Raw genomic sequence first — 21932 nt, 5'->3', positions numbered from 1 at the left:
GGCCAATGGGAAGCAGGACTGGCCAGGAGGGTGTGGGGGGGAACCGGCAGGGGGGAAGCAGGGATGGTCGGGGGAGATCGGGTGGGGGGGGGACTGGCCAATGGGAAGCAGGGCTGGCCGGGAGGTGGCGGGGGGGGGGAACCGGCAGGCGGGAAGCAGGGCTGGCTGGGAGGGTGTGGGGGGGAACCGGCAGGGGGGAAGCAGGGATGGTCGGGGGGAGATCAGGTGGGGGGGGACTGGCCAATGGGAAGCAGGGCTGGCCGGGAGGTGGCGGGGGGGGGAACCGGCAGGCGGGAAGCAGGGCTGGGAGGAGGGTGTGGGGGGGGACCGGCAGGCGGGAAGCAGGGATGGTCGGGGGAGATCGGGTGGGGGGGGACTGGCCAACGGGAAGCAGGGCTGGGAGGAGGGTGTGGGGGGGACCGGCAGGGGGGAAGCAGGGATGGTCAGGGGAGATCAGGTGGGGGGGGACTGGCCAACGGGAAGCAGGGCTGGGAGGAGGGTGTGGGGGGGACCGGCAGGCAGGAAGCAGGGCTGGCTGGGAGGGTGTGGGGGGGAACCGGCAGGGGGGAAGCAGGGATGGTCGGGGGAGATCAGGTGGGGGGGGACTGGCCAACGGGAAGCAGGGCTGGGAGGAGGGTGTGGGGGGGACCGGCAGGCAGGAAGCAGGGCTGGCTGGGAGGATGTGGGGGGGAACCGGCAGGGGGGAAGCAGGGATGGTCGGGGGAGATCAGGTGGGGGGGGACTGGCCAACGGGAAGCAGGGCTGGCCAGGAGGGTGTGGGGGGGGACCGGCAGGCAGGAAGCAGGGATGGTCAGGGGCGATCGGGTGGGGGGGGACTGACCAACGGGAAGCAGGGCTGGCCGGGAGGTGGCGGGGGAGTGGGGCTGGCCGGGGCAGAGGTAGCAGGGGAGAACCGGCTGGCAGGGAGCGGGACTGGCCCGGGCGCACACAGATCCCAGGGCGCTTCCCGTCCCACACATGGTCCCGGAGACGCACGAGCGAGTCCGGCCCCGGGGATTCCCTCCTGCCCCCACTCCCCCCGGCGTAGCTGCGTCCTGCCCGGCTGGCATCACACGTCGGCCGGCCAGCCAGCCAGGCAGTTCGTATCTAGGCCCTGCCACTGCCAATAACAATCACACGGACCTAAGACCATGCCAGGCATCGTGTGTCTGCCATTCTCTTCATTTGCTTCCCGGACAGAAGCCTCCAATACTGGACTGTCCGGTTCAAAACCAGACACCTGGCCACCCCACCCACGGTTACCCTGTGGGGAGCTGGGTAGTGACAGGGGGGCAGAACCACCCAGCACCTGGGACCCCTGCCAGGGGCTCATGTGGCACGGCCAGGACGCCCCCCAGTCATGCCAGGAAGCCTCGGGTCCAGCCGGATTTATTTGCCTCCAGGCGTGAAGAGCAGGTGGATGGAGGTGCCTGGCCCCTGGGCCTGCTGCCTGCCCACGGTGGCCCGTGGCACCAGGAGGCTTGGATCAGTTGGGGACCACAGGGCTCCGGGGGCGCTGGGTGAAGGACCCCGATCGCCTGAGGGAGGCACTGGCCTTGGCTCTGCCCTGGCCCTTGCCCCTGAGCCTGGCACAGACCCGCTGGACAGAGCTGACCAGTCTCTTAAGGATGGTGTCTCTTGGCGGCTGGCGTGGGGCGGGCGTGGGGCTGGCTCCCCGTCGTGGTGCCGCTGGCTGGGGCTGGCTCTGGGGCGCTGGTGCCTGCAGCGCTGCCTGAGGTGGGGCGTGGACACAGCTCGGGTCTCTCAGTCGTCTGGGGTCCTGGGGAGGCACCGAGGTCCTGACGGTCGTGGCTCCGGGCAGCTCCATGGTGCTGTCAGAGGCAGAGCCCTCCTGGAGCCAGAAGGCAGCAGCCCTGCGCTGGGCTCCCTGCAGCAGGGGCATGGCCCCCAGGCTGGAGTGAGGGGTGGTGGGGTGCCGGGGGGCACCAGGCCTGGCAGCCTGGCTGCTTGTTCTGCAGGGAGGCTGCCCTCTGGGGGGCTGGACGCCATGGGCCCCTTTGAGGCCTGGCTGGCTCGTGGGCTGCCTGGGCCCACCAGGTGCCCCCTCCATGGTCCTGCCAGGCCCCACCTTGCTGGGGGGCTCCTGGATCAGCTGCCATTTACTGGCCTGTTTCCTCTTGATCTTGAGCAGAAAGCCCAGGCTCATGCGGAGGCGGCCGTGGCCCCCCCGGCCCTGCCCCACGCTCAGCTTGGGGTAGACGACGAGGCGAGGGCTGCGCTGGGCCTGGGGCGCGGGGTGGTGGGGGCAGGCACGCTCCAGGCAGCAGCAGCACTGCAGGCAGACGGGGTACTCCACGCTCAGCTGGCCCCAGCTCAGGAGCTGCAGCTGCAGGTCCTGTGCCGCCCGCTCGGTGCCCAGCGAGTTCACGATGGAGCGGATCAGCCACTCGGGGCTGGCAGGGGTGCCCTGGGAGGGCTCGGCGGGGGGAGGGCAGGAGGGGCCCCCGCTTCCCTGGGCCCCTCGCATGGGGTGACTGTCCATCCGCAGGACGTGCTTCCTTGGGCGCCGCTGCCTCCTGCCTGGGGCCCGGCTCTGGGATGCGATGGTGGTGCGCCCTGGCTGGGGCCGGGTAGCGTCTCCCCAGGTGACTCCAGGATGCATGAGGTGTGGGGAGTGTCGTGGGCCACTCTGTGCTCTGAGCTGCCCTGCCCTGCCCCTGGAACCTGGCAGGCCCATTGCCTCGGGGAGCAGCGTGGGGGGCAGGGGCATTGCCCCTGACAGCCCCGGACTGGGCACTTGCAGTGGGGCGTGGGCACCGTTGCCCTTCTGAACACAGAGCTGGAATGAGGGCTGGCTGGCTGGGGCATGGCCCGGGCATGGCTGGTGAAGCCAGGTGGTTGGTGTGTGGCCCAGAGTGGGCAGCTGGCTGCATGGTGCTTGGCCCAACATGGGCGGCTGGTGCAGAGGCTGGCTGGCTGGGGCATGGCCCGGGCTGGGCTGCACGTGGCATGGCTGGTGTAGAATCCAGTTGGTTAGTGTGTGGCCCAGAGTGGGCAGCTGGCTGCATGGTGCTTGGCCCAACATGGGTGGCTGGTGCACAGGCTGGCTGGCTGGGGCATGGCCCGGGCTGGGCAGTGCATGGCCAGAAGTGGGCAACTGAGTTGGCAGTGCATGGCATGAGGTGAGCATCTGGTATAGCAGCTGGTTTGCTGATTCATAGCTCGGGGTGGGCAGGCGACTGAATGCGGAATCATCCGGGGTGGGTGGGTGGCTGGATGCGGCATGGTCCGGGCTGAGCAGGCAGCTGGATGCTGCGTGGCCCGGGGTGGGCGGGCGGCTGGATGCTGCGTGGCTTGTGGTGGACAAGTGGCTGGATGCTGCGTGGCCAGGGGTGGGCAGGTGGCTGGATGCAGCATGGCCCAGTGTGAGCAGGCGGCTGAATGTAGCATGGCCCGGGGTGGGCGGGCGGCTGGATGTGGCGTGGCTGGACGCGTCGTGACCCGGGGTGAGCAGGCGGCTGAATGTAGCATGGCCCGGGGTGGGCGGGCGGCTGGACGCGGTGTGGCCCGGGGTGGGTGGGCGGCTGGATGCGGCGTGGCCCAGTGTGAGCAGGTGGCTGGACGTAGCATGGCCCGGGGTGGGCGGGCGGCTGGACGCGGCGTGGCCCGGGGTGGGCGGGCGGCTGGATGCGGCGTGGCCCAGTGTGAGCAGGTGGCTGGATGTAGCATGGCCCGGGGTGGGCGGGCGGCTGGACGCGGCGTGGCCCGGGGTGGGCGGGCGGCTGGACGCGGCGTGGCCTGGGACAGGTGGCATGAACCGCTGCAGCGAGGCCTGGACCCTCCTGGGCAGTCCCCAGCGGCGCTGCACCTTCATGGTGAGGAGGTGGGACTCCAGATCCCTCTGGACGCTGCTGCTGAGGAAGGGCAGAGCCTGGGGCCCGACAGCCACGTCCCTGGGGTGCCGGGGGCCCGGGGCACCGTGGCGGGGCGCTGGAGCCTGGAAGGCTGCCAGGGAGCGCTGCAGGAGGGGGGGCAGGCCCCACTGGTGCTGCAGCCTCTTGCTGCGGATGTGCCACTCCAAGCGGTCGCGGGTGGGGGTGCTCAGGAAGGGGGTATTCTGCTCGGCGAGCTCCACCCCTGGGCCCCCTTCAGCGCGGGGGGCCAGCCGGCGGGGGGCACGTGGGACCAGCCGGGCCAGAGACTGCGTGTAGAGGACGGGCAACCCCCACCGCAGGAGCAGCCCCTTCTGCCGGATATGGAGCTCGATACGCCAAGCCGCCTCCGGCCCCAGGGCTGGGCACCTGCTGGGCCGGGGCTGTGGGCGCCTCTGGCCGGGGCGGAGCAGCTTGGGCAGGGCCGGCGGCTCCCCCGCACAGACAGCTTCCTGCGACGCACTCACCACGCCGGGCACGGCCCCCGCTCTGATCTCCAGGCACTTGCGGGCCCCGTGGGCCTGCAGCCTGGCCGCCGCCTGCGGGCTCAGCCTGCCCAGGCCAGCGCGGGGCAGGCCGAGGGGGCACACGCAGGGCTCCTGCCTCTGCCGAACAGCCTCAGCACCTGAGGGGACAGGAGGGGGGAGCGGTCATGGGCACCCGTGGCCCCTCCTCTGGCAGCTTCTGGGAGCCCCCATGAGCACTGGGAGCCCCCAGCCCTCCCTGGCCGGTCCCCATGCAGGAACCCGGCTAGCAAGCTGGCCCCAGGGCTCCCCCCAGGAGCCATCACCCGCCTTGGCCTCTGTGGCTCTGCTCCCTGCATCCCCCGGACAGGGGCAGCCACAGGCCTCTGGCACAAGGGGCAGTGTGGGGAGCAGCCCACCCCCACGCCAGGGATAGAAGTGCTGCCCTGTGCCCTATGTGGTACCCGGGGGGGGAGGGGGGGGCGTGGAAGGTCCCCTGCCGGCCGGGAGCCACGTCCAGCCACCGATCTGCCGGCCGGGGCCCACGGCAGGGGGGGCCCAGCTGGGGGAAGAGCACAGGCACCACCCCCATGGCCCGGGGCCCACGGCGGGGGGGGCCCAGCTGGGGGAAGAGCACAGGCAGCACCCCCATGGCCCGGGCCCACGGCAGGGGGGGGCCCAGCTGGGGGAAGAGCACAGGCAGCACCCCCATGGCCCGGGCCCACGGCGGGGGGGGCCCAGCTGGGGGAAGAGCACAGGCAGCACCCCCATGGCCCGGGCCCACGGCGGGGGGGGCCCAGCTGGGGGAAGAGCACAGGCACCCGCCCCATGGCCCAGGCCCACGGCAGGGGGGGGGGCCCAGCTGGGGGAAGAGCACAGGCACCCGCCCCATGGCCCGGGCCCACGGCAGGGGGGGGCCCAGCTGGGGGAAGAGCACAGGCACCTGCCCCATGGCCCAGGCCCACGGCGGGGGGGGCCCAGCTGGGGGAAGAGCACAGGCACCCGCCCCATGGCCCGGGCCCACGGCAGGGGGGGGCCCAGCTGGGGGAAGAGCACAGGCACCCGCCCCATGGCCCAGGCCCACGGCGGGGGGGGCCCAGCTGGGGGAAGAGCACAGGCACCCGCCCCATGGCCCAGGCCCACGGCAGGCTTACAGGGCTGTGGCTTCCTCTCGCCGGGCGCTGGCAGCAGCAGGGCTTGGAGCAGCCGCAGGAGGGTGCTGGGGAGGGCCCAGAGGGGCCACGGTGCGTCCTGCTGGCCGTGCCCGTCCTTGTCCAGCCAGGCCTGCTTGCCCAGCGCAGCGGCACCCTCCTCTCCGGGCCCCCAGGGGGGCAGCAGCTTGGCCAGGGACTGTGCGAGCCACATGGGCAGGCCCCAGAGGGCGGGGCGCTCGCGGGACGGGCTGCTCTGGAGGCTGCGGGCGGACGAGGGCTGCATGGCTGGCGCTGCGGGGTGCTGCTCCTTCCTGGCCTGCTCCCAGGGGCGACGGGGCTGGGGCAGGGCAGCGCTGCCCTGGGACCGTCTCACCAGCCACGGCAGCGTCTCCAGCCGGCACTGGAAGCTCTTCCTGGCCACGTGGTGCTGCAGCTTGGCCACGCCGGCCAGCGTGAGGCCGCCCAGCACGGCCGGGCAGGGGGCCCGCCCAGAGGAGCCAGCTGCCGGGACGCACACATGGGACCCCTGGCTCCGTGGGGGGCTGGCTCCGGTTTTCTGCATCCTGCCCAGGCCCTGGAGTCTGTGGCCTGGTTCTGAGCCCCGCCTCGTGCCGATTGGCCCAGCCATGGGGCGGCGTGGGGCCGGGGCGGCGTGGGGCTTGCTCTGCACGTGCCACTCCAGCCGCTCCCGCCACGCGATGCTCAGGAAGGAGGCGCCGTCTGTGCTGAGCGCAATGCTGGTGCTGCTGCCGCTGGCTGCTGGGCCCGGGGCCGGCTCGCTGGGCCCCTGCTGGGCCAGGCACCCGGGGCGGGGCAGTGCGCTGCTCTGCATGGCGACCCCTAGGCCGCGCGGCGCGACCTGGCCCGTCCTCCCAGCCCAGCGGCCCAGGGCCTCCCCTGCGCGGTGCTTGGCGAGGGGCTGAGCGCTGCCAGCTGCTGAGTTTCCCTGGGCAGCAGCAGTTCCTGGGCAGCGTGATGGGGGCCCCTGGCCAGCAGGTGGAGGTGTCAGGGGCAGGGTGCCCCAGGGCTCCCGCAGCCTGGAGGCAGCGTCTCTTCCGGAGCAGCAGGCGCAGCTGCACAGCGAGGAGGGGCGGGAGTCCTCGGAGCTGCGGGCATCACTGGGGAACTCCGCTCGCCAGACTGCCCTGGAGGAAACAGACACAGGCAGCGGGGAGTGGGCGCCGGGCACCGGGCGGGGCAGAGCCGGCTGCAGGGAGGGATATGGGGCGCGGGAACACAGGAGGGTTTCTGGGGCAGCGCTGAGGGTCAAATCAGGGCGGATTGCTCAGAACCAGGGAGACTTCCAGCCCCGGCCTGGGGTCCCCCTCTCTGTGGTACCAACCCAGCCCCACCAAGCGCAGCTGTTCCCGCACTGGCCAGGGAGAAGTCCCACAAGCAGGCCCCTCAGACACCCCAGTGCTCCCTGTGCCCCACGTAACCCCCTTTACACAGGGGAGAGGTTCTAACCCATCCCTCACTTCCCCTCAGACACCCCAGTGCTCCCTGTGCCCCCCCCAGCCCCCCTCACACAGGGGAGAGGTTCTAACCCATCCCCCACCTCCCCTCAGACACCCCAGTGCTCCCTGTGCCCCCCAGCCCCCCTCACACAGAGGAGAGGTTATAACCCTTCCCCCACCTCCCCTCACACACCCCAGTGCTCCCTGTGCCCCCCAGCCCCCCTCACACAGGGGAGAGGTTGTAACCCATCCCCCACCTCCCCTCACACACCCCAGAGCTCCCTGTGCCCCCCAGCCCCCCTCACACAGTAGAGAGGTTGTAACCCATCCCCCACCTCCCCTCAGACACCCCAGAGCTCCCTGTGCCCCCCAGCCCCCCTCACACAGGGGAGAGGTTCTAACTCATCCCCCACCTCCCCTCACACACCCCTGTGCCCCCCCAGCCCCCCTCACACAGGGGAGAGGTTCTAACCCCTCCCCCACCTCCCCTCACACACCCCAGTGCTCCCTGTGCCCCCCCCAGCCCCCCTCACACAGGGGAGAGGTTCTAACCCATCCCCCACCTCCCCTCAGACACCCCAGTGCTCCCTGTGCCCCACAGCCCCCCCTCACACAGGAGAGAGGTTCTAACCCTCCCCCCGACTCCGGACAGGCTCTCCCAGTGCCAAAGGAGCAGCCCCAGTCCCAGGGCGATTTACCCCTCAGGTCTCACCCCAGGGCTCGCTGGGCGCGGCCTTTGGCATCTCCCATCTGGGGGTTGCTGGTGCAGAAGGAAGAGGCCGGGAGGGGGGTGTGAAGGGAACAAGCGACCCCCCCCCACGGCCAGGTGCCTGGTGCAGGCGTGTGGGGGGTGGACAAGCTGCTGTCGGACCCGTCTCTGGCGCTCGCCCTGGGCCGGGCCGTCAGCCCTTCCGGGCCCCGCTCAGAGCGGAGCTGCTCCTGGCGGGAGGGGCGGGAGCGCAGACGGTGCCGGAGGAGCCCCAGGGCCCCTTCCCCTGCCCACGGGGCAGGAATCCCGTTGCTCTCGCTGGGCGGCGCCTCCCGAGACGGAGTTTGGCGCGAGAGCCGGGCCCCTCCAGGCCGGACTCAGCGCTTCCAGCAGCCGCCAGGGCCCACGCTCCAGACCGATTTGCAGAAAAGTCCGTTCACCGCAGCTGGTGCCTGCCACGCGCCTGGTCTCTTGAACGTTCTCTGTGGGGCCAGTCGACCTGACCAGCCTTTCCCAGTGCGATGGGGTGGGCAGGCCAGCCCCGCTGGGCAGCCACTGGGGGCTCTGGGGGCTGGGGCGACCCCTGCTGGCCGGTACCTGGAGCACTGCCCAGCAGGACGGCTGCCTATGGTCAGGTAGGCAAAGACCCAGCCTGTCCAAAGGGTTGAGGGCAGGCAGGGTCCAAACAAAGGAAGGGAGGTTTCGGGGAAGGGGCAGTTGCTGGCTGGGAAACATGAAGGGAACAGACTAAGCTGAGGGTTGAGGGGCGATGGACCCCCTAATCCAAGGGGTCTGGGGCATCCTGGCCCTGACTCCTGCAGCCGCGTCCCGTCTGTGCTGGGCTGTCCCGGAGGGGCGATAACCCCCCGTTCTACCGGCCGGCGGAGCCTGTTCTGGCTGCTCCGGGGGAACCCGACTGGCCGTCACACCCCGTTCTACAGTGTCCCGGAAAGCCTCATCCACGTACCTCTCGGCCGTCCTTAGCTCCTCCAAAGCCCAGACGTGGTCCGAAGGCCACTGTAGAACCGGCCCACCTCCGGTCAGACAGCCCCTGTGCTGCTGAGGAGGGGGAGGGCTCAGGGAAGAACCCCCAGTTGGGACCCTCTCGCACGGAGGAGACCTCTCCGGGGAGGGAACTCGGTCGTTAGGCGAAGGCGGGTGTTAGCAACGGGCCAGGCGGGCAGAGTTTCGGAGTCGCAATGCGTGGGACAGACGATGGTGCAGGGAGGAGGGGTGTGATCAGGAACTGGGGGAGCCTGGCCAGGACGGACGGGCTCCCCCTCATCCAAAGGGGAGCCCGACTGCTGGCACTTCCCATTAAGAAGGTGGTCGCGCAGTTGCTCCGAAGGGCGGGGGGTGCGGAGGAGCACAGGGATTGGCCAGAGACATGCCTTAGGGGAGGGTCTTACGAGTGCTTGCAGGACTTCTCCCTGGCCAGCGCGGGAACAGCAGCCTCGGGGGGGCTGGGTTGGTGCCTCGGAGAGGGGGCCCCAGGCCTGGGCTGGAAGTCTCCCTGGTTCTGAGCAATCCGCCCCGATTTGCCCCTCTCAGCGGTGCCCCCAGACCTCCGATCAGGGGGGTGAAGTGGGGGGCTCAGGGAGAGCAAGGGAGGGCCCCATGAAGAGTGGGCCCCACTGGCCTGGGTCTCTGCATCGCTGGTGGAGGGCCCTGCACCCCCCAGCCCGGCCTCCCCTCGCCGCCTTACGGGTTGGTAACGTGGTCCAGGTGCTGGGCGAGGTGCTGAATGTGCTGCTCCACCGTGCGCAGCGCGTGGCCCAGGGGCCGGTCCGGGGACAGCGCCAGGCAGCTGCAGGACAGGAACCAGCTACGGCAGCCGCGCTCACACCCCAAACCCTCAGACAGCCCCACCCCCGGCCACCCTACCCGTAGCCCATACAACATGGCCCTGGCCTGCAGGTCCTCCAGACAGCCCCACCCCCGGCCACCCTACCCGTAGCCCATACAACATGGCCCCGGCCTGCAGGTCCTCCAGACACCCCCACCCCCGGCCACCCTACCCGTAGCCCACACAACATGGCCCCGGCCTGCAGGTCCTCCAGACACCCCACCCCCGGCCACCCTACCCGTAGCCCATACAACATGGCCCCGGCCTGCAGGTCCTCCAGACACCCCACCCCCGGCCACCCTACCCGTAGCCCATACAACATGGCCCCGGCCTGCAGGTCCTCCAGACAGCCCCACCCCCGGCCACCCTACCCGTAGCCCATACAACATGGCCCCGGCCTGCAGGTCCTCCAGACAGCCCCACCCCCGGCCACCCTACCCGTAGCCCATACAACATGGCCCCGGCCTGCAGGTCCTCCAGACACCCCACCCCCGGCCACCCTACCCGTAGCCCATACAACATGGCCCCGGCCTGCAGGTCCTCCAGACAGCCCCACCCCCGGCCACCCTACCCGTAGCCCATACAACATGGCCCCGGCCTGCAGGTCCTCCAGACAGCCCCACCCCCGGCCACCCTACCCGTAGCCCATACAACATGGTCCCGGCCTGCAGGTCCTCCAGACAGCCCCACCCCCGGCCACCCTACCCGTAGCCCATACAACATGGCCCCGGCCTGCAGGTCCTCCAGACAGCCCCACCCCCGGCCACCCTACCCGTAGCCCACACAACATGGCCCCGGCTTGCAGATCCTCCAGACAGCCCCACCCCCGGCCACCCTACCCGTAGCCCACACAACATGGCCCCGGCCTGCAGATCCTCCAGACAGCCCCACCCCCGGCCACCCTACCCGTAGCCCACACAACATGGTCCCAGCCTGCAGATCCTCCAGACAGCCCCACCCCCGGCCACCCTACCCGTAGCCCATACAACATGGCCCCGGCCTGCAGATCCTCCAGACAGCCCCACCCCCGGCCACCCTACCCGTAGCCCATACAACATGGCCCCGGCCTGCAGGTCCTCCAGACAGCCCCACCCCCGGCCACCCTACCCGTAGCCCACACAACATGGCCCCGGCCTGCAGGTCCTCCAGACACCCCCACCAAGATGGTCCCTGCTCCCAGAGAGGGCCTGGCAGGATCTGCACTGGGGGGGGCGGGGGCAGAGGGCCAGGCAGGATCTGCACTGGGGGGGGCGGGGGCAGAGGGCCAGGCAGGATCTGCACTGGGGGGGGCGGGGGCAGAGGGTCAGGCAGGGCCTGCACTGGGGGGGCAGAAGGCCTGGCAGGATCTGCACTGGGGGGCACTGGGGCTGGGGTTAGGGGTAGGGAGATAGGGTTGGGGTTAGGGTTAGGGGTTGGGTTAAGGTTGGGGTTTAGGGGGTTGGGTTTAGGGTTGGGGTTGGGGGTAGGGTTAGGGGTTGAGGGGTTGGGGTGGGGGTTGGGGGTTGGGTTTAGGGTTGGGGTTAGGGTTAGGGTTGGGGTTTAGGGGTAGGGTTAGGGTTGGGGGTAGGGTTAGGGTTTGGGGTGGGGGTTGGGTTTAGGGTTGGGGTTAGGGGTTGGGGTTTAGGGGTAGGGGCTGTGCAGCAGCAGGGTGTAAAGAGGCTGCCCGGGGCACTGACCCTGCCATTAAGCTGTTCCAGTGCCCGGCACAGCCCAGGCAGCAGGACAAGCCACCCTCATGCTGCGTGGCACCCGGCCGGCAGCTCTGCCCGTCCCTCTGCACCCCTCCCCCAGCTGGGGGATGCTGGAGGAACAGAGTTGGTGGGGGTGGGGAGCTGGACGATGCTGGAGGGTGCAGAAATGGAGGGCTGAGTCATGCTAGGGGGTGTGGGTAAGGGGGGGCTGAGGGATGCTGGGGGGTGCGGGGATGGGGTTGAGGGACGCTGGGGGGTGCGGGGATGGGGGCTGAGGGATGCTGGGGGGTGCGGGGATGGGGTTGAGGGACGCTGGGGGGTGCGGGGATGGGGGCTGAGGGATGCTGGGGGGTGCGGGGATGGGGGCTGAGGGATGCTGGGGGGTGCGGGGATGGGGCTGACGGATGCTGAGGGATTCTGGGGGATGCGGGGCTGAGGGATGCTGGGGGATGTAGGGATGGGGATGAGGGATGCTGTGGGATGCAGGGATGGGGGGCTGGGAGATGCGGGGATGGGGTTGAGGGATGTTGGGGATGCAGGGATGGGGCTGAGGGATGCTGGGGGGTGCGGGGATGGGGGCTGAGGGATGCTGGGGTGTGCGGGGATGGGGGCTGAGGGATGCTGGGGGGTGCGGGGATGGGGGCTGAGGGATGCTGGGGGATGCAGGGATGGGGGCTGAGGGATGCTGGGGATGCGGGGATGGGGCTGAGGGATGCTGGGGTATGCGGGGATGGGGGGGCTGAGGGATGCTGGGGGATGCAGGGATGGGGGCTGAGGGATGCTGGGGATGCAGGGATGGGGGCTGAGGGACGCTGGGGTATGCGGGGATGGGGGGGCTGAGGGATGCTGGGGGATTCAGGGATGGGGCTGAGGGACGCTGGGGGGTGCGGGGATGGGGGCTTAGGGATGCTGGGGGGTGCGGGGATGGGGCTGAGGGATGCTGGGGGATGCAGGGATGGGGGGCTGAGGGATGCTGGGGGATGGGGGGCTGAGGGATGCTGGGGGATGCTGGGGGATGCGGGGATGGGGGCTGGGGGATGCAGGGATGGGGCTGAGGGACGCTGGGGGGTGCGGGGATGGGGGGCTGAGGGACCCTGGGGGATGCAGGGCTGAGGGATGCTGGGGGGGTGTGGGAATGGGGGGCTGAGGGACCCTGGGGGATGCAGGGATGGGGGGCTGAGGGATGCTGGGGGGTGCAGGGATGGGGGGCTGAGGGACGCTGGGGGATGCGGGGCTGAGGGACCCTGGGGGATGCAGGGATGGGGGGCTGAGGGATGCTGGGGGGTGCGGGGATGGGGGGCTGAGGGACCCTGGGGGATGCAGGGATGGGGGGCTGAGGGATGCTGGGGGGTGCGGGGATGGGGGGCTGAGGGACCCTGGGGGATGCAGGGATGGGGGGCTGAGGGACACTGGGGGATGCGGGGATGGGGGGCTGAGGGATGCTGGGGGGTGCGGGGATGGGGGGCTGAGGGACCCTGGGGGATGCAGGGATGGGGGGCTGAGGGACACTGGGGATGCAGGGATGGGGGGCTGAGGGACACTGGGGGATGCGGGGATGGGGGGCTGAGGGATGCTGGGGGATGCAGGGATGGGGGGCTGAGGGACGCTGGGGGATGCGGGGATGGGGGGCTGAGGGACCCTGGGGGATGCAGGGATGGGGGGCTGAGGGACACTGGGGGATGCAGGGATGGGGGGCTGAGGGATGCTGGGGGATGCAGGGATGGGGGGCTGAGGGACACTGGGGGATGCGGGGATGGGGGGGCTGAGGGATGCTGGGGGATGCAGGGATGGGGGGGCTGAGGGACGCTGGGGGATGCGGGGATGGGGGGCTGAGGGACACTGGGGGATGCGGGGATGGGGGGCTGAGGGATGCTGGGGGATGCGGGGATGGGGGCTGAGGGATGCTGGGGGATGCGGGGATGGGGGCTGAGGGATGCTGGGGGTTGGGGGGCTGAGGGATGCTGGGGGATGCGGGGATGGGGGCTGAGGGATGCTGGGGGTTGGGGGGCTGAGGGATGCTGGGGGATGCGGGGATGGGGCTGAGGGACGCTGGGGGATGCGGGGATGGGGGCTGAGGGACACTGGGGTATGCAGGGATGGGGGGCTGAGGGATGCTGGGGGATGCAGGGATGGGGGGGCTGAGGGATGCTGGGGGGTGCGGGAATGGGGGGCTGAGGGACCCTGGGGGATGCAGGGATGAGGGGCTGAGGGATGCTGGGGGGTGCGGGAATGGGGGGCTGAGGGACCCTGGGGGATGCAGGGATGGGGGGCTGAGGGACGCTGGGGGATGCGGGGATGCGGGGATGCGGGGATGGGGGGCTGAGGGACCCTGGGGGATGCAGGGATGGGGGGCTGAGGGATGCTGGGGGGTGCGGGAATGGGGGCTGAGGGACCCTGGGGGATGGAGGGATGGGGGGCTGAGGGATGCTGGGGGGTGCGGGTTGTTGGGGGTTCAGGGCCGAGGGGGTCAGATGGGGTGGCAGGGGGCGCACACCTCGTCCCTGCGCACATCTCTCCGTCCCTGGCCTCCTGCTCCCGGAGCGCAGAGGGGGCTGGGGAGACACAAAGCAGAGCGTGAGCTGCTGGAGGCTGCGGGGCGCCCTGATTTCTGCAGCCGCAGGGGCGCGAGGGGGCTGCTCACCTCGCTCTGCTCGCCGGCGGCTCCTCTGCCTCGTCCTGCGCTGGGCCTGCCGGACACACGCGCTGCCTCAGGTTTCTGCTGGGCCTGCCCCGCCTGCCCGGCAGGACCCCTGCCCAGGGACCCCCTAGAGCCCCCCACGTGTGTGGTCCATCTCAGAAGTCATGTGGCGGGTGGGGACTGAGGGGTCCGGAGTGTGGGGGGGGCCTCAGGGCTGGGACAGGGGGTTGGGGTGCAGGGGAGTGAGGGCTTTGCATGGGGTGCGGGCTCTGGGGTGGGGCCAGGGACGAGGGGTTCAGGGTACGGGAGGGGGGCTCGGAGCCTGGACAGAGGACTCCCTGCAGCAGCCCCTGGGCTGGGGGAGGGGCGCCTCTGCCCCCTGCTGGGGCTGGGGGCTCCCCGGCTGCTGCAGGCGTGGGCCAGGCCGGGCAGCTGCCCATGGGTACGTCTATCACTTCGCGGCTGGCCTGGAGCCAGGGGCCGCTGGGCACTGCCAGGGGCCACTCTCCTTTTACAGCCTGCCCCCCGCCAGCCTGTGCATGGCCAGGGGCACCCCGATTTCTGCGTGCCCCTGGGGCAGGTGGGAGAGCCCCCCCGCCCTGCACTGGTGGCTCTGGGTTCTCCCTGGCCCCTGCCCGGGGAGGCAGCGCCCTGCAGTTTGGGGTATTTGCACCGGTGACCCTGACGAGGCAGGAACAGTCTCACTGTGACTGCTGCAGACTGGGGGGCAGTATCCCCAAAGTGTCAGCCCCCCTAACATTAATGAATCCAGGGCCCAGAGCACAAGGGGGGGTGGCTCCCTGCCCCTGTCCTGCCCTCCACCCAGCCCGGCTCCTGGCTCACCCCCAATGCTGCCAGGGTCCGAAGAGCCCAGAGCCCAGCCAGCAGCAGCCCAGCCCTCAGCACGGCCAGGGGGGCCCCCGAGCTCAGCCAGCGGAGCAGCTCGCTCATGGCCTCCGGGGCTCAGAGAGCAGCAGGGGCTCTGAGCCGCATCACAATGGAGCTGTGCCAGGCCAGCCGGCCCTGGGGCTCGGCAGACACCCGCTGATGCAGCCCGGACCTCACAATAGGGCACAGAGCTGGGCTGGCAGGTCTGCCCTGCGGGGGTCCCCAGGGCCAGGGGCGATGCCGGGCCGGTGGGATGGGGCGGGGCGGGGCGGGGCGGGGAGAGCTGCCCCTGCGGGCACCGCCGAGCTGCCTCCGCCCGCCCAGAGCCCGCAGCGCAGACCCGGGCAGCCGGCGCCTGGCACCAGCACCGCACACCCATGCATGCTGCTGCCGCGAGGCCTGGGCAGGGCCGCCAGCAGCTTTCCTGGTCCTGGGGGCAGGCTGCCTGGCCCGACAGCCCCTCTCCCGCCCCGGCCCAGGCCTAGAGCCTGCACACGCACCTTGCGGGGGGGGGGCCTGTCAGCTGTGGAGCCCATCAGCACGAGCCTGTCCCCCCAGCCCAGCCCCAGCAGGGCGCCGGGGGCCGAGGCGGCTGCAGGGAGAGAGCTGGGGGATCTGCTGCCCCAAACCTCATTGCCAGCCCCACCCAGAGCCTGCACCCAGGCCCCTCAGCCCCTCGCAGGCCTGGTCTGAGCACATAGGACTCACATCACGGGGCAGGGCACAGCCCGCCCTGCTGGGACTGACGGGACAGGCTGGGTGTCTGGAGGGGTGTGATGGGGGGGCACTTGGGGAGCAGGGCGATTGGGTGGGTGGGGGGCACTTGGGGGGCAGGGCGATTGGGTGGGTGGGGGGGCACTTGGGGGGCTGGGAGTTTAGGGGGGTGGTTGGGGGCAGGGTGGTCGGGGAGGACAGTGGAGGGGATGGGCAGTTTGGGGAGCAGTTGGTGGCTAAGCGGGTGGTTGGGGGGCAGGGCGGTTTGGAGGGCGGTTGGGCAGTTGGGCTGGGTGGTCCGGGGCGGTTGGGGGCGGGGCAGTCGGGAGGTCTGGGGGGCGGGGCGGTTGGGCGGAGGGGGCGGGGCAGTTGGGGGCTGGGTGGTCTGGGGGACGGTTGGGGGCGGGGCAGTTGGGGGCTGGGTGGTCTGGGGGATGGTTGGGGGCGGGGCAGATGGGCGGTTGGGAGGTCTGGGGGGCGGGGCGGTTGGGCGGTTGGGGGAGGGGCAGTTGGGGGCTGGGTGGTCTGCAGTTGAGGGCGGTTGGGCGGAGGGGGCGGGGCAGTTGGGGGGCTGGGTGGTCTGGGGGACGGTTGGGGGCGGGGCAGATGGGCGGTTGGGCGGAGGGGGGCGGCGGTTGGCGGTTGTGGGCGGGGGAGGGGACAGTGGAGGGGCGGGGGCTGAGGCGCGAGGCCGGCCTGCGGCAGGGGGGCGGGGGCGGGGGCGGGGGCGGGGGCCGGCAGAGGCGCGCGGCGGCGGTGGTTAGCGAGCGAGGGGCGGGGCCAGTCGCCGGCCAGGCCCCGCCCTGAGAGCCCGCGCGCCCTCCCCAGCATGCACCGCGCGGTGAGCGGAAGTCGATCCGCCGCCGGGAGACGTGTCCGGGGAGCTTCCGACCCGCCGCCGGGTAAGTGGGCGGGGGGAGGGGGTCGGGGCCCCCCCCCCCCCCGCCGCCCCCCCCGCGCTGACCCGCCCCTCCCCCGCAGGATGATCACGGACGTGCAGCTCGCCATCTTCGCCAACATGCTGGGCGTGTCGCTCTTCCTGCTCGTGGTTCTCTACCACTACGTGGCGGTCAACAACCCCAAGCGCCAGGACTGAGCCGGTAGGGGGGGCTCTCGGGACCGCGCCGGGGGGGGGGGGCTTCTCGGGACCGCGCCGGGGGGGGGGGGGCTCTTGGGGCCGCGCCGGGGGGGGGGGGCTCTTGGGGCCGCGCCGGGGGGGGGGGGCTCTTGGGGCCGCGCCGCGCCGGGGGGGGGGCTCTCGGGACCGCGCCGGGGGGGGGGACTCTCGGGACCGCGCCGCGCCGGGGGGGGGGGAGCTCTCGGGGCCGCGCCGCGCCGCGCCGGGGGGGGGGGGGCTCTTGGGGCGCCGCGCCGCGCGGGGGGGGGGGGGCTCTCGGGACCGCGCCGGGGGGGGGGGGACTCTCGGGACCGCGCCGCGCCGGGGGGGGGGGAGCTCTCGGGGCCGCGCCGCGCCGTGGGGGGGGGCTCTCGGGGCCGCGCCGGGGGGGGGGGGGACCGGGCCTTAGCGCTGCTCTTCTCTGCCCACAGGGCCCGCCCGCCGCCGTGGGACGCAGCCCTGCCGCATGGCTCCGGCTCGCCGCCCCCGTGTACAGAGCCGCCCCCCCTGGACACCAATAAATGGCCACAACCTCCCGCGCTGCTGTCCGCGCCCCGCGGCTCGGCCGGTCCCAGGGCTCAGCGATCAGCTGGTCTGGCCAGCACAGAGGTGGCCGCTGTGAAGTGGCCGGGGGGGGGGGGGGGTCTCTAACACCCTGACACTGTCCGGCTCCCACTTCCAGCCCTTGGCCCATAGTACCTGGCCGTGCCCAGTACCTAACACTGGTTCCCCGGGGTACCTCTAGCCTGGCTGATTGCTCACATCCACGCCAAGCAGGTGGGTGCTCCGCTGCTTCTTACACAGCACTGGGGAGTGCGAGCAGGGCCGCGACGCGGATCCGGAGTGTGCCGGCACCGAGGGGCGTGGAGGCCCGTTCTTTGGGCTGGGCCACCCTGCACCACACAAGGTGTGCTGAACCCCGGGGAGGCCGGTGTCGGTGCCAGGCCCGGCAGTGCAGGCGGGGGGCGCAGAGCTGACTCCATCGGGAAGTGTTTAGTCTGCAGCCTCTCAGTTTTGGTTCTCGGGTGAAAGCCCTGCAAATCCTGCCCTTGTCCGTTTGGCTACAACGTTCTTCGCAGCCACACGCTAGAAATGCCGAGAGCCCGGGAAACGTGAGCCCGAGGCACGGAGAGGGGGCAGCTCCAACTCCCGTCCCTGGGAGGGGGGGGAGGGCTGGCAGTGGTCTATACACAGCGCTGGAACGGTGCCAATCCAGGGGGATCTCACGGGCACTTTCAAGGGAAAAACCTTCCACACCTGCTTGGAACGGCACCTGCAATGCAGCTGGAGCAGTTACCAGCACGGGACTGTTTCCCTTCAGTCTCTCTGCGAAGGCAGGCACGGCCCCGCTCTCGCACGGCGGCCCGCTCTCGCACGGCGGCCCGCTCTTGCCCCTCACCAATTGATTTGTTGGGTCCCAGCGAAGGTTGCACAAGTGGCAAATACAGGCTAGTAACCTCCTGGCTCCTCCTCAAGCTGGCCATGCTCAGGGCTCCCGCAGCTCACGTTCAGCCAACTTACCCGTCCCCTGCAGGCTGGGGCTGAGCAGGTGCGAGGCCTTGGGGCTGTGCTGAGGCACCTCCTGCCTGGGCCTAGTGGTGGGTGAGGGGCTCACGCCAGCTGCAAACCAGTGTTAACAGCAGAGGGGCCCCGCAGTGCCCCACACACCCATGCAGACGCCCTGCTGGAAGGGGCCTGGCCTGGCAGCTGCATGCAGGCCGGGGCTCCCAGCTGGGCAGAGCCTCGAAGGGACGGGACGGGACGGGGGGGGGCAGTGCCCGGCCCAGACTACAGACCTCATGGGACATTCATTACAAGACAAACCCGTCATAAAAATAGCTTCCAAGGCAGGGACACTGTGCCTGCCGGCTGAGGGGGGCAGCCCAGGGCTGAGCAGTGGGCCGTGGCTGCTCCAGTCCTGGCCCTGCCCGGCACCGGTGGGAGCTGACCTGCAGCTCCGGGGCTTGCGAGCAGCCTTTAAGAGCCCACGATGGCCACTAGCTCTGGCTGGAGATACCGGCCTGGCTCACTGAGGTTCCACTAGCACCGTGCTCTGCCTGAGACCTCCAGAGACACTCCCCTGCTGCCTGAAGCAAGACACCAGGGAGCCCTGGCCCCTGCTGGAAAGCCCTTTGCCCCGGCTTGATTCTCCTGCACCCCAGCAATGGGGCAGTGCTGCAGCCTGAGCTGGCATCGGAGCCCTGCCCAGCCCCCTCCGTGGCTGCCAGCTTCACCCTCGGAACGGCCATGGCCTGAGGATAGCGGGGAAGTGGAGGGCTGGGGGACTCGCCCAAGGGAGCCCGGCGGCTCGGGTGGCTCCAGCAGCGCCAGGCAGGGAGCTGCTGGGCGTGGGGACCCTGGGCCAGAAGCCCGATCTCCAGAACAGCTTTGGTTTGAAGCGGAGGCTGAAGCCCCCGGGTGGGCCAGGCCCGCAGCGCAGGCAGGCTGGCCGGAGGCTGGAGCAGGCGCGTCAGGCTTCAGTGCAGAAGGACAGGATCTTGCGGTAGGAGCTGAGCTGGGGCGAGTCTGGGGCGCGGCTTGGCAGATGCTGCAACAGACGAGAGCAGGCTGAGGCTTTGCGGCAGGCCTGCATGGCCCAACCCCAGCAGTGGAGGCAGGGCTGTGCTGTGCTGCAGCCCCGGTGCCAGGCCGCCCACCCAGGAGCAAGCCAGCAGTGAAGGGGGCGCCCCCCCACCCCCAGGGGCCCAGTACCTCGCTGAGCAGGCCCTCGGGCTCGTCGCACAGGAAGAGCGGCTCTGTCTGCATCCCCTTGCTGAGCTCCGCAGCCTCCCCCGGGAACGCTGCAGGGGAACAGAGCCAGAGGCTCAGCAGCCGGCTGATCCAGGGCCCGGTGCCCTGCCCTGTCTCAGCAGCCCGGGCCCGGCGCCCTGCCCTGTCTCACAGCCCGGGTCCAGGGCCAGCAGCTGCCCTTTCCAGGGCCTTGGGAGAGGGGCCGTGCTCCCCTGAAGGGTGAAAACCTGGGGCTGCTGGCTCAGGCTGGGGGGGGGGGGCTGGAAGCTCCCCCAGGGGCTGACTGCGCTGCCCCAGCTTTGGTGCCAGGGCTGAGCGTGGAGGCTCTGCTGGAAGGGGCCCAGGCCCGGCACTGCAGATGTCAACCGCTGGGTCAGCCTAGCCTGGCACAGGCGGGTCTGGGGGCGCCGTCTGTGGCTGGGCCCGAGGCTGAACCTGCCCCTGCCGTCCTGTGCCCGCAGCTCCCTACCTGGCAGAGACCTTTGGGGCAGGGCTGCAGCGTGGGTGTATTTCCAGACCTGGAGGGCGGGGGTGCTCTCGCCGTTGAGCCCCAACAAGCGTGGGGCGCGCTCTGCTGCCTTCTTGCGCACAGGGATCCGGCTGGGGCGAAGCGGCAGCGGCCCGAGGCTGCAGAGAATCAGACCGTGCCAGTCCCAGCTGCCCTCGGTTTGGTGCCCCTTGGGCCTGGCGTGGCGGGTGCCAGCAAAGCCGCTGCTCCGCTCTGCCCTCCCCTCGCTGGGAGCAGCAGATACCACGAGGGCTCTGTCCGTGGTCACCACGGTCAGCTCGCTCCAGCCACGGGACAAGCCCTGGCTAATTACCAGAGCTGGGCCAAAGCAAAGGACAGGCTGGGGCAGAGCCTCCCCCAGGCTCTCAAGGGGCTGCTGGCCAGTGCGTGGGGCAGGCGCCTATTCCACGCTCCCGGCACCTAGCCAAGGGGGCTGATGGATCTGATCCAGCCTGCCCACTAGGGCGGGGACGTGGTCAGACCACAGGGCCAGCGCCAGGTGCCCAGAGGAGGGACCAGCGTGGTAATTAGCGAGGACCCTGGCATCTGGGGCACCAGCTCTGCCCAGCCTGGCTCATGGCCATCCAAGGACCACTCCTCCGGGAACAGCTCGAGCTCTTTCCTCCGCTGGGAAGGGTTCTCTGGGCGGCTCCGCCTCTATCTGCTTGGCGGGCGGGAGCCCAGCCGGGCCCCTCGGCGTCTGCTCCAGCCACCTGGGCAGGGACTGCGGGACCAGAGGGCTCCAGAGCAGGTGGCCAGCATGGGGGCAGACCAGCAGTCGGTATGGCTGGGCGCCCCCCCCTCCCCCGCACAGGCCCCTTAGCCAGGGAGGGCGGCCAGGCAATCTCCCCCAGCAGCAGCCACTGGCAGGAGGGGCGATGGCCAAGCCCTGCAGCGTCCGTGCCCAGGTGCATTGTGGGAGTGGCTGCAGCCCCGGCACGGAGTCAGCTGGGGCTGGGCCGGGGCTCCCGGGTTCACTGCCCCAGGAAGTATCGGGTGCAGAAGGGCCCAGCTGGGCCCCAGCGTTCCCGAATTCCCTTCCGGCTCCGCAGGCAGGACCAGGCGGGGAGCAGCCGTTCTGGGGCAGAGCGCAGGGCCGTCTGCCCGGGCGCCAGGCCAGCTGCCCCAGAGGGAGTGGACAGGGCAGGCCATCACCCCGTGACCCGGCATCATGGCTCTGGGTTCCCGGGTGCCCAGAGGGGTGCGGGGCTCCGGGAGGCGCGTGGGCGACGCACGGTACCTGGGCGGCTCCGGGGCCTTCCTGGTGCTCAGCCTCTTCGGCAGGGTCTAAGCAGAGAGACAGGAGACGGTTGGGGGGGGAGGGGATCACAGCGCTGTCCCGGGGGCTCCCTCCCTAGCCCCAGGGACTCAGGCGACCTGCAGCACGAGGGGCCACCACACCGTCCCTTGGCTTCTGGGGCGGCTCCAGGCTGGGACCCCGGCCAACCAGGCCTCCCCGGTGTGGGGAGCCAAACCCCAGGGGAGCCGCCCAGCGAGGAGCCTGGCTACCACGCAGAGGCCAGCAGTCCCCTCCACCCCTACCCCTAACCCCGGCCTGGCCCACAGCAGGGGCAGGGACACGACTCCATCCGGCGACTGCCCAGGGTCCCCAATTCTCCCCTCTGCAATCCCTGTCGTCCGTGCAGCCCGCCCAGCGGCTCTGGGGCACCCCTCGCTCTCTGGGCTCAGACGTCCCTGGCCGGGCCTGACGGCTGCGAGGGGCCTGCTTCCCAACCCCTCGGAAGGGGCTCGCTGGGCCTCCCCAGACATCAGCCTGGGCTGCCTTAGCCCGGTCGGTCCCACGCTCTCCCCAGCCGCAAGGCTTACCTGCGCCAGCGCCAGGCCGTACGGGGCCTTCTCCCGGCTGGGCTCTGCTGCCCGCAGTCCTTGGCTGGGGACCTCCAGGGCCGGGGCCCTGCGGCCTGTGGGCGAGGTCCCTGGGTGACAAGGGGCAGAGCTTAGCCCTGCAAGGACAGGGCTTGTGCGCCGGGACGGGGTCTGGCCCTGCCAGGAGTCCCCAGGGAGGTGGCCAGGCTGCAGGCCAGAGCGGCCCCAGGACACGCCACCCCACTGAAGTCCCAGGGCCGTTCCAAGCTGGGCGC

At 71.2% G+C, this 21932-nt stretch overlaps 3 protein-coding genes and 1 pseudogene across 14 annotated transcripts in view; 1 reads left to right on the top strand and 3 right to left on the bottom strand.

Moving 5' to 3' along the window:
- Positions 1 to 1373: 1373 nt before the first annotated feature.
- PRR30 (proline rich 30) lies at positions 1374 to 15541 on the bottom strand. Of its 6 annotated transcripts, none has more exons than XM_075914562.1 (6): positions 15241 to 15541; positions 13856 to 13901; positions 13709 to 13766; positions 9383 to 9484; positions 5512 to 6656; positions 1374 to 4518 (listed from the first exon to the last, which is right to left on the bottom strand). In XM_075914562.1, the coding sequence occupies exons 1-6, from the start codon at positions 15274 to 15276 to the stop codon at positions 1487 to 1489; spliced, it is 4419 nt and encodes a 1472-aa protein (XP_075770677.1). In that variant the 5' UTR covers positions 15277 to 15541; the 3' UTR covers positions 1374 to 1486. The 6 variants fall into 6 exon arrangements, with proteins under 6 accessions (XP_075770677.1, XP_075770676.1, XP_075770675.1 ...); XM_075914561.1 differs by lacking the exon at positions 15241 to 15541 and adding an exon at positions 14696 to 14942; XM_075914560.1 differs by lacking the exons at positions 13709 to 13766; positions 15241 to 15541 and adding an exon at positions 14696 to 15212.
- LOC142823505 (uncharacterized) lies at positions 11394 to 13649 on the bottom strand (annotated as a pseudogene).
- Positions 15542 to 16197: 656 nt separating the features above from the next.
- On the top strand, positions 16198 to 17107 carry OST4 (oligosaccharyltransferase complex subunit 4, non-catalytic). The gene is made up of 3 exons (XM_075914574.1): positions 16198 to 16356; positions 16436 to 16554; positions 17003 to 17107. Exon 2 carries the CDS (start codon positions 16437 to 16439, stop codon positions 16548 to 16550), a length of 114 nt encoding a protein of 37 aa, XP_075770689.1. The 5' UTR covers positions 16198 to 16356; position 16436; the 3' UTR covers positions 16551 to 16554; positions 17003 to 17107.
- A 1279-nt stretch (positions 17108 to 18386) lies between these two features.
- AGBL5 (AGBL carboxypeptidase 5) overlaps positions 18387 to 21932 on the bottom strand; it is a 40444-nt gene continuing 36898 nt past the window's right edge. For 5 of the 7 annotated variants that reach the window (XM_075914570.1, XM_075914565.1, XM_075914568.1 and 2 more), the window contains exons 14-18: positions 21658 to 21767; positions 21071 to 21117; positions 19792 to 19949; positions 19284 to 19372; positions 18387 to 19119 (exon numbers count right to left, since the gene is read on the bottom strand). In XM_075914570.1, coding sequence (XP_075770685.1) covers positions 19042 to 19119; positions 19284 to 19372; positions 19792 to 19949; positions 21071 to 21117; positions 21658 to 21767 — 482 coding nt within the window. In that variant the 3' untranslated portion in view covers positions 18387 to 19041. The remainder of the gene's footprint in view (positions 19120 to 19283; positions 19373 to 19791; positions 19950 to 21070; positions 21118 to 21657; positions 21768 to 21932) is intronic. The other 2 variants (XM_075914567.1, XM_075914566.1) reach the window with 2 other exon arrangements.

The sequence above is a fragment of the Pelodiscus sinensis genome, unplaced genomic scaffold, assembly GCF_049634645.1.
Source record: "Pelodiscus sinensis isolate JC-2024 unplaced genomic scaffold, ASM4963464v1 ctg104, whole genome shotgun sequence".
NCBI classification, from domain to species: Eukaryota; Metazoa; Chordata; order Testudines; family Trionychidae; genus Pelodiscus; species Pelodiscus sinensis.
Note: the sequence above shows the minus strand (reverse complement) of the source record. Positions and strands in the feature narration are given on the sequence as shown.

Bases quoted from the DNA above. Each gene is read 5' to 3' on its own strand.
- PRR30 (XM_075914559.1), bottom strand. From the start codon at position 15,119: ATGGGTGTGCGGTGCTGGTGCCAGGCGCCGGCTGCCCGGGTCTGCGCT. The intron at 13,767-14,695 runs GTGAGCCAGGAG...GTGTCTCCCCAG, and splicing joins GGACCCTGGCAGCATTGGGG to CCCCCTCTGCGCTCCGGGAG. The intron at 6,657-9,382 runs GTAAGGCGGCGA...TGTTTCCTCCAG, and splicing joins CTGGACCACGTTACCAACCC to GGCAGTCTGGCGAGCGGAGT.
- OST4 (XM_075914574.1), top strand. From the start codon at position 16,437: ATGATCACGGACGTGCAGCTCGCCATCTTCGCCAACATGCTGGGCGTG.